The 10,525-nt window shown below is 36.1% G+C and overlaps 2 protein-coding genes across 3 annotated transcripts; one reads left to right on the forward strand and one right to left on the reverse strand.

The window, feature by feature from the left end:
- The first annotated feature begins 3,126 nt into the window (after window positions 1-3,126).
- On the forward strand, window positions 3,127-5,669 carry LOC112294502 (uncharacterized). Its single transcript, XM_024545003.3, has 7 exons — window positions 3,127-3,549; window positions 3,751-3,793; window positions 4,171-4,227; window positions 4,426-4,540; window positions 4,661-4,778; window positions 4,882-4,981; window positions 5,311-5,669. Exons 1-7 carry the CDS (start codon window positions 3,218-3,220, stop codon window positions 5,416-5,418), a joined length of 873 nt encoding a protein of 290 aa, XP_024400771.1. The 5' UTR covers window positions 3,127-3,217; the 3' UTR covers window positions 5,419-5,669.
- A 134-nt stretch (window positions 5,670-5,803) lies between these two features.
- Window positions 5,804-7,701, reverse strand: LOC112294501 (gibberellin 3-beta-dioxygenase 4). 2 transcript variants are annotated; one of them, XM_073540306.2, is made up of 4 exons: window positions 7,466-7,701; window positions 6,702-7,316; window positions 6,296-6,617; window positions 5,804-6,190 (listed from the first exon to the last, which is right to left on the reverse strand). In XM_073540306.2, the coding sequence occupies exons 2-4, from the start codon at window positions 7,226-7,228 to the stop codon at window positions 5,957-5,959; spliced, it is 1,083 nt and encodes a 360-aa protein (XP_073396407.1). In that variant the 5' UTR covers window positions 7,229-7,316; window positions 7,466-7,701; the 3' UTR covers window positions 5,804-5,956. The 2 variants fall into 2 exon arrangements, with proteins under 2 accessions (XP_073396407.1, XP_024400769.2); XM_024545001.3 differs by lacking the exon at window positions 7,466-7,701 and having other exon boundaries at window positions 6,702-7,321.
- Between the last annotated feature and the right edge of the window lie 2,824 nt (window positions 7,702-10,525).

Raw genomic sequence — 10,525 nt, forward strand, 5'->3', positions numbered from 1 at the left:
ACTATTGCCTTTCAAATTGAGTGATTATTCTTAGATTAGCTGTTCAAATCAAGTTGGATTAATTTATAATAGATTATTTTAATTTTAAAATGATAGATTTATGGATGTAGTAATTGAAGGTGCACCACTCAACCTAAGGTGCTTTTCTTATTGACATTCGAATAAATGATTTTTACATTCAAATGCTTATAAAATGACTGTACTTCAAATATTTATATTCTAAACAATATTGAATATTAATTGATAAAATTATACCAAGTAGGAATAGAAAATCAAGAAATGGATTCTTTTTCTTCTTAAATAGCATTATTAAATGTTAGTTGTGATTTTTAGAATGCATCACGTTAATGTTAAATTATGTTTTTTGTACACTAATATCTTGATTTTCTTAAATATTTTAACATACTCAATTTTAGATTTGATTGAATACATCCACTTCTTTTTTGATGAAATATAGATGAAGATTAAGAAATATTTTGCTCTATTTAATAAAATTGTGTACATTAAATTATACACATTATTATGCATAACTTTTAATACTTTGGTGGTACAAGTTCCATCTGCTTATGAAAATAGATATTTTTATAATTTTTCACAATTCAACAGTTACATGTTAAGGTCATAAAATTAACATGGTAGTACATTTCTACTTATCAATTTTAGAATTATCTTTCAAAGTTGCATGTTTAAATATTCTATGTATTCATACTACAACACCAATATATCTCTATTTAAAGTGGTCACTTTGGTACCTTAGTTGTTGTTGATTTTATGCATTGCAAATAATAAAAGCTGTCTTTATAACATGTCAATTTTGTGGTTTTTTTTATATATTTATAGCCTTTTTTAAAAAATCAAAGTACATGAGATTAAATCAATTAAAATCACCACTTTATGTGTAATAATTTTATAAGAAATTTAGAAAACAACTCAAACTAAGATTATTTGAGTTTATTTTTTAAAGAAATACAATACAAAAAATAAATTTAATGACTCCCACTTTAGATCTATTTATGATTAAAAAAATGAAATTAAATACTCAGTTTTTTTTTTTCAATTAAAAAACTTCAACCACATTTCATTGCAAGACATAACCCTGCAATGAATATTCAATTTTTTATTTTTTATTAATTAGTGATAGAAAACTAGTAGATCTATTCTTTATTCTCATGGTTATATATATATATATATATATATAGTAATTTCTTATATATAATCATGGACTCAACTCACTAATTAAATAGTGTCACTCTCTAGACAAAAGTATGTATCCAATTCATAAAACAAATGTAATTATCCAACTAACCAATTTAAGCAGCAACTAATCCCTCAATTAATCATCTTATAATTTTCTAAGATCAGTCCAGCCAATGTGCACTTCAGCATTAGCAACAATTTTTTATCAATTTTTTAAAGTTAAATTATCTAAGACTATTTATAAAAATTCATGAAAAAAAAAATCTTATACTTTATTATTAATTATTTTTTTCTTATTGAGTTTTATCATTTATTTTTTCAATCTCAACATGAATCCATCAATGTGCGTTTTAAGTACATTCTACCCTCCACAAACATCACACGTCTCTGTTTTGTACATCTCATTCGACCTTGTGTACGATTGGTCCTTTTTCTGTACACTAATAAAAAAAAATAAACTCTCTCTCTCTCTCTCTCTGAATATATATATATATATATATATGTGTGTGTGTGTGTGTGTGTGTGTATATATCTATATATATATATACACATTAGTTGTTAATATTTTTAATATCGGACAGGTAGTACAAAAACAATGCCACAGGCCTGGCGCTAAGTTTGAATGCATACACACACAGGGAGGATGAATGCACGATGGATGACTTTATTATATTCATCATCTATAGCTTTCGTCCTGACCAGGACGATGGATGCGGATGATAGATGTGGATGATAGATGTGGATGATAGATGTGGATGATGAATTTATCATCCACACCTCCCTTTATTCAAGCCATGGAACAGGACCTCCACCAAACAGCCTTGAACGACCGCGAACACACGTCACCTCAGTTCCAACCTTTGATTTGAGACCTCATCCTCTCCACGGCTCCCCTTCACAAAGCGTTTTCATTCACAAAAAAATCCCACCCCCCCCAGTTCTATTAGAAGGCAATGTGTCTTCTGTATGTCACCGCAAGTGGCAATCAGCCTCTGGCCCCTCGAATTTGGAATTTGTGTGCACAAGTGGACCTATGACCGTCCTTTTGCAGACATGGCTCTTGCATAAGAGATAACCACCACAGAGAAACAGCCGTCCATGACCAAATTGCGCCCAAGCCCCAGCTATAAAAACTGAGTCCAACTGAAGCTCAATATTCATTCTAACACGTGTTTTTCTCTTTAGCCTCAATAATATCGAAACAGCCCCCTTCGTAAAAATCGCTGCAGCATCATTGGTCACACGACCTTTACCACAACGTGCTTTTTAAATATCAGGAAACAGAACGAACGGAGCGACGTCCACCAAAGCCCGCATGAGCGCCCGCCGACGGCCACTGACGGCCGCTAACTGACGCCCGCGACCGCGAACGGGATGATTAGTGACGACAGAGTGGCGTAGGCGTCGGCGGCAGCGGCAGTTCCATGCTTCACGCAGAACCTGGAAGAGTGAAGGAATGAGGAGCTTAGGAGGGAGTATCGGGGATCTGTGATGCGCCTGGATCCCACCACATCCGTCCTCTGCCACGGATCGAGCTCACAGCTCCGACGTCGATCGGCATGTGAGCGAGGTGTCGAGAGACCGCGGCGGAGTAAAGGGGGGGAGAGAAATACGGAAATTGGGGGAAGGGACAAGGGACAGGGAGAGCAATGGTGGAAGACAGGGGCCTGTGGAGGATTTTGCGGTGAAAGTGAGGCGGACAGGGATGCTGTGGTGGGGTCTTGTGTCTGCGGTCTGACTGTTCTCTCGAAGAACCCACTGGGCGAGGTCTGAGAATCCCAGGCATGCGTTTGCCTGCTGCCCCTCTTTCCCCGCCCCCTCTCTACTTAGTATTTCCGATTCTGTTCACGAGGAAAGTGTGCATGGATCCCGCACTGAGTGGGTTCTGAGCAATCCGAGGGGTTCTTCTCAGCCACATTGTGACTATTCCCCGCGCCGCCTCCTCCTCTCCCTTTTTGTGCTGCTGCTTCGTCTCATCTTGGGGGTGTGATTCGGGAGTGGGTTGAGTTGGTGGAGCGCAATGGAGGTCGTGGAGAGATTCTACGGTGAGTTGGATGGGAAGGTCTCGCAGGGCGTGAATGCATTGCTGGGTAGTTTTGGGGTGGAGTTGACGGATACGCCCACTACCAAAGGCTTGCCCCTCGTTGACAGTCCCACACCCATCGTCCTCGGTGTTTCTGTATACTTGACTATTGTCATTGGAGGGCTTTTGTGGATAAAGGCCAGGGATCTGAAACCGCGCGCCTCGGAGCCATTTTTGCTCCAAGCTTTGGTGCTTGTGCACAACCTGTTCTGTTTTGCGCTCAGTCTGTATATGTGCGTGGGCATCGCTTATCAGGCTATTACCTGGCGGTGAGTGTTCTCCCACTGTTTTGTCTCTGTTCTGTCTGTTGAAATGTAATGTGTTTTTTTTTTCCCATTTACATCGGCATCGGAAGGTCACGGTCGTTGTCACTATGCCCAAGAGTTGTGAAAGTGGAATGAGACCCCTGAGAACCTATTGATATGAAGGGGACCATTGCTGATTCGTGTTTCTTTGTTTGGAGTTTACAGGTACTCTCTCTGGGGCAATGCATACAATCCTAAACATAAAGAGGTATGGCTTGTTGCTGATCTTTTTTTTTTACATCGTTAAATCTTTCATTTCAGTGCTTTACGTAGGGTGGTTTTTCTGTTAGTACTGTAGCGAGGGCTACTTAATAGCTGTTCGATGACATCTTGATTTACTGAAGTCAAATTTCTTCTCTCACCATTGAATTCCCATTCGTTATTTTAGATTTAATGGCCGCCGCCTCCTTTTTCCTTAAATGGCGGCTATGACCTAAGTTTCACAGTTAATTTATTGGATGGTTATCATAGTTATATTCATGTCAATGTGATGAGGAGGGTGCCTTGCAGATCAATCTGAGGAATTTGTATCCTCAGAATGTAGTCCAAAGTTGAACTAATTCTGGTTGTTAACTTCCACTGCAGATGGCGATTCTGGTATACTTGTTCTACATGTCTAAGTACGTGGAATTCATGGATACCGTAAGAATTCGCCTCTTCAAACTCATTTTCTGAGATCCCATCTGAAATCAGATTTTTAAGTTTCTAAGTCTCCGCCTCTGTTTAAATTCACATTTTTTACATAGAACAGACGACGTAGTTTGTGTTGTTTTTGTTGGCTAATCTCGAGATTGTAGTTATAATTGAGAACTGAACTTTTGATTGCTCTGATCGGGGTAGGTTATCATGATACTGAAGCGCAGCACCAGGCAAATAAGCTTCCTCCACGTTTATCATCATTCTTCAATTTCCCTCATTTGGTGGGCTATTGCTCATCACGCTCCTGGCGGTGAAGGTGAGTTCTTTGCATCATGACCATCCCCTCTGTGATTGAAAACTCTATATTCAGGCTATCTAATTGATGCTTAGCATCGTGGGTGCAAGGATAACCTTCTGTACTGTCTGTGGTGAACAGCATATTGGTCTGCGGCTCTGAACTCAGGAGTGCATGTTCTCATGTATGCGTATTACTTCTTGGCTGCCTGCCTTCGAAGTAGCCCAAAGTTAAAAAATAAGTACCTTTTTTGGGGCAGGTAAGAAGTTCTTGGTCACTACGCTGCTGTAGGAACTTGCAATAATTTACCTATTTTGGCCTGAATCTGAATGTCGTATTGATCACTGTGCTTCATAATGCAGGTACTTGACACAATTCCAAATGTTCCAGTTTATGCTGAACTTAGTGCAGGCTTACTACGACATGAAAACGAATGCGCCATATCCACAATGGCTGATCAAGGTTGATTTTTTGGCTTTTTATCGTTCTGTTTTATTAATTTTCATGGTTTTAAAAATTATTATTTTTATTTCTTTTAAATCTAGGGCCCACGAATTCTTCGGACTTGTCAGCTGCAAATGTTGGTTGTTCCTGTTGGAGCAAGCACTTAAATGCTGTTAGTAAGTGAGTTTTGTCAGAAGCTTTAGTTGGGAATTATCCATGGCAGAGCTGAGCCCGACACTGCTTGCTAGCACATCAACGTAGTCTGAGTCATCACTGCTCAATCTCCATTTGTGTACATCTAACTGCGTGCAGCAGCGCTAACTGAAGTCTTTTCTATCTTGATGCAGATTTTGTTCTACTACATGATCTCGTTGCTGTTTCTTTTCGGCAATTTTTACGTACAAAAATACATCAAACCCTCTGACGGAAAGCAAAAGGGAGCTAAAACTGAGTGAGCTGTATCAAGCCATAGAAACTCTATTATGTTAGAACCTGAAGTTGGTGCTTTCTTATCTCCACTTATCTTTTAAGCAGCATCAGTTTTGAAATGATGTGTGGGCGTGGTCTGCAAGTAGTCATCAATATAATCGGCCTGAGCACTTCAGATGGATTGTTAGAACATGAGTAAAAGCGGTTATTACGGTGTTTATTTTGTACCAAATCACCGCACGGGTGAATTGAAATATTTCAGATTTGATCAATTTCATCTGATTGTATGTATCTTATATATGATTCTTGGACACTCTTAAGAAAATTTGTCATTCACATTGTATATGCAAACTGATCATTTATTGAGTCAGAACTGAAAGTTGTTATATTGTAGACTGTTGTGGGACCATGGAAAAAAAACAACATATGTTATATACATTTCTGTTAAATACGACATAGAAAATTTATGAATGTGCACTGCTTTGAAAATGAATGCGCAGCTGTCAACATCAAACAGCTACTGTTTCGTTGCCAGTTACCCATTCCCTCATCCAAGCTCGCTCATTACAACTCAAAATTCTTTAGGGCGTTGGATGGATTAGCAAGTTGACTTTCCAAGTACTCTGGCCAAGTAAAGGGTCGATACTTGACAGGGTGCGCAGCGTCTACAAGCTCCGGAAGAGGAGCAATATGATCCCAATCTGGCGCTTGCACAAAATACGCAATTGAATAACGATCAGAGTCTTGGTTTACAACCGCTTTGTGAAGCACACTCTTGCATATATCATTGCTAATTACCTGTACATGAAGATAATCATTGTCAGTACATTTTGTTCAATTGGAAAAGTTACTGCAACATATTCATAGAGCGAGTTTTGATGAGCACAAAGTGAAGTACCCAACCTGAAGCATATTTCCAGCATTGACAGCGAACGCGTTCGGGTATGGCCTGACAGCAACCCACCCTTCGTCTTTCTTCACTTGTAAGCCTCCGACATCACCTTGATGCAAAATAGTAAAGAAATTGGCGTCATGATGGGGAACCAATCCCACTGTCTTCGACGGATCTGGGCATGGCGGATAATGATTCAGTCGCATGAGGGCAGGCTCCTTGGGCATATATTTGTCGTAGGTCTCCGGATATACTCCCAAGCTGTTTAGTATCAGGCGCGTCAGCCTCAATCCCAGCTCTCTGAGAGCTCCGACGTATTCCTCCACTGATTCACTGGCAATATTTCACCTGTAAATTAGAAGTCCAGATTTAATGAAGTCACACATTCTTGGATAAATTTGAAAATCGAAGGAGTACCTGAACTCTGTTTGGCTGTCGGTATCCTCAGGCCATACAGTGCTAGAAACTCTTGCGATATGAGGTTTGTCCACGAAGAGACCTTCACTCCAGTTCCTCCTCTGGGTCTTCAGTTTGCTAGATTTGTAAAACCCATAGCCGAGCAACCGATCCCCTTCCAATTTGCATTCGAGCTTTTCCTTAGTCTCCAGAGGCACGTCGAAGAACTTCTTCGAGGCGGCCTGGATTCTATCCAAGATTCGCAAATCCACTCCGTGATTCACCACTTGGAAAAACCCATAGGTCGCACAAGCACCTCGAATTCGGTCGTAGATCTGTCTGCGCTGATTGTTGTCGAGCTCCTCAAACCCACCCAAATCAATCAGAGGTATTCCGTCCTCTCCAAATTCCTCATGCCCAAGCATAGGGCCCAGCTCTTGCTTTGGCCACAGATATGCATCAGGCACGGCATTGTCTGTCACGATCACATCCCGCAGCGCTTTGGAAAATACCTCACTCTTATGATCCCTCTCCCTCTCCGTCGTCATGTCTACCACCTGTCTACTAACTCGAGCTCTCGCAGCTACGCTCAAGCACAGATAAACTTCAAATCGCAGATCGATTCTCGCCGAGTGACTGTCAGCTGTGAATGTGTTCGTCATTCACAAATTTCGGCACATTTATAGAGGAAAAAACACCGACAGCCGTCATAACATGCAAGTCAATTGCGTGGAAAGCAAGGCATTTGTACAGGAACACATGGTACGCGTTCAGATCTGTGCTACCTGTTTGTGGCGTGGTCGACAAGGCGTCAACCACCGCAACACGCACCACGCCTCACATTCCTGTGGAGAGATCCTGCTCAAGTTCGACTTTCCCAGTAACATCAGGCTGAGGAAACTTGGCTTTTTGTAGTGATCTTTCAGCCCCAACCTACCGAGAAAGCAGGCAATGTACTCCGATTCTGGGTTTGTCGTGTAGCGATGCCTCTCAGAGACTGCGTGATCCCCATTTTTGCTGCCTCCCTTCCACTACAATCGACGCATTGGACGCTGGCACTGATATATCGATTCCTGCAAACCCTAATCGGACATTGCGGATCGTGTCCACGACGACGGCAGCGTGTCTTCATCAGCGCGATCCGGTTTTTCGTAAATCCTAAAAACAATTCGGTGATGCCGTCCATGTGATTTGATAAAATGGAATGTTTTGGAGAGTTATTCTATGTGGAAGGCTCTACATTGCATGTGCATCAGAGAATGAAATTGTGGGCGTTAGAGTAGAAGAATGATATAGAACAATGGTGGATTGCCAAGAATAAACCATTAAGCATTGGAGAGAACTTTTTAAGACCAAGATTCATTCTTTTCTAAAATTTTACAATTTTTACAATTTTTATGTTTAGAAAGTTTTGAATTGCCTACTTCTTTTGGGCACCCTAAATTTAAAAATAATGAGTATAGCCCAACTGGAAGTAATACAAGGGCTTAAGGGTGGGTGTAGCTCTAGGAAAGATACTTTGTATCAAAACAATGTAATTGGAATAAACAAATGATGGTTGATTGTCTTCATGCCATCACCATTAACAAGTTTTGAACTACCATTCAACCAAATTGTAAAGAGCTGCTTCTATAATGTCAAACCTTTTCAACAAATATATATATATATATATATATATATATTTATTCTTAAAATTATTTTATTAAAACGGAGAACATTGTTTGTCTATTCTATAGGCAATAGATGGGCACCTTTTTTAGGACATAATTTTGTATTCTATAATCAACCTTTGTGGATAAAAAAAAATAGGAGAATATTAAATCAATCCACCTTTGTTCTTATGGTCATTTACCATGTCATATATTCCTCACCAATCTAATAAAGGTCATTATTGGATCATGATAAACTTATCTTCAACATCTATCAAATGTATTCTAAAGACAAACTTGCATTAGAGTATTGGAGCCATTCCACTCTATCTCCATAATTAGCTAAAATATCCACAAAGTCCTCAACTCCCTATCAACGTTTGCAAATGAAGAAAAAAACACTCTAGAGATGCAAAAATTGATGGATTAGAAAGAGATTGGTGAAGAATATGTGATGTAGTATATAAGATGGGCTAATTTTAGATTTACTTGGATTGATTTAATATTCTCTAAAACTTTATTAGGCAATATTTATTTATACTCTCAATCTAAGAGCTTGTTTACAAAGGTAGATAAAATCCATGTGGATCAAGGATTAAACAATAAATTAAAGAACTATTGACATTTCTAATTAGTTCAATTAAAGTAAAAATGATTATTTTCAATGGAATACATAGTTGTTTTCACTACCTTCTAATGAATCCATATCAAAGGTTTTTATTTTATTTTATTTTATTTATTATAATTAGAAGAAAAAAAATAGCAAGTTAAGATGGAATCCATGACATTTATGCTCACTCTTTATGCCCCCAATTACTATTCGTTTGTTTTTTTATTTATTAAAAATAAAATATTTTCTACCTTCCTCTTATCTCACTATTAAATTACACTCTTTGATGGTTTTTATATTATCTTTCTAATTTTACATTAATTTTTCTCTAAGGCATTTGCCTACTTTGACACTCCTTAATGTTTTAGATTAAAACCAAGTAAATATTTATTTGAAGTGGATTAGTGAAGTTTTTGTATGTAAATATTATACATGTGTTTTGTCTAAAATTCAAATTTAAGTTTAAATTTTCATGATTTAAAATGAAATATATATATATATATATATATATATATATATATATATATATATCTATATATGAATGAAATATATATATTAATTTTAAAACTTCTAATTGGTTATATAAATTTTGGTAGATTTTTTTATTCTTATTAAATAAATCCTATAATTAGGTTTAAATTTATTTTAAAACTTATTAATATTTTACCAAAAAAATATGTAAATAATAATAACATAATTATTGATTTTTTGTAATTTTATCATTATAAATCTTTCTTTTAATCACTGAAGAAGTAAGGTACAAAAATATCAAATTTAATTGAATTTTAATTATGATTTGTTAATATGGTAATTTTTTTTATGAATTTTTATACAGCAATTTGTTTTTGAAAAATTTAAATTGCAGCTTCTAAAACATTGGAACTATATAATTTCATCTTCTATTTTACATACGTATATTCAGTATTATATTTGACACATCATTTTTAAGTTGCAAAACTTGCAGTCTTTTTAAAGAATGAAAATTTAAAATCGTAGTTTTAATCAATTTTGATTTTCTCTTTTTTCTATTTTTTTTTCTTATATAAAACTTTTCCTTTTTTAATATAAAATATTTCACATAGAATTTATTTTTACTTACCGAAATATGTATCCAAATTGTAATTATTATTTTTATATATTTTAAATTAAACATAATATTAGCTAAATGAAAATAAGTAGATTTACCACTCAACAACATAATTATTAAATCAATCTTTTGTGAATTGAAAAAATTAAATTTTTATATAATAAATGTATGTAAGTTATATTAAACTAAATATTTTATGCTTTAATAACTTCTTTTTTTCTATGTTGAATATAAACAAAAAGATATACTAATCTAATTTTTATTTTCTTACTTTCTTAAAATAAAAACTAATTCAATGATATTATTTTAATTTTAGAAAATTTAAAAATCATATAAATATAAATATTAAATAAAAATACTACAAAAATTAATAGAAGTGGATTTTATGGTATTTTTATAACAAAAAATATTGAGGTATAAAAATAGGTAAATATTAAATTGACCCATTTAAATCTTAAATCAACTTATTATTAATAAAATACATATAGTTATTTAACAT

Source organism: Physcomitrium patens, chromosome 17 (genome assembly GCF_059467195.1).
Source record: "Physcomitrium patens ecotype Gransden chromosome 17, ASM5946719v1, whole genome shotgun sequence".
Taxonomy (NCBI): Eukaryota; Viridiplantae; Streptophyta; class Bryopsida; order Funariales; family Funariaceae; genus Physcomitrium; species Physcomitrium patens.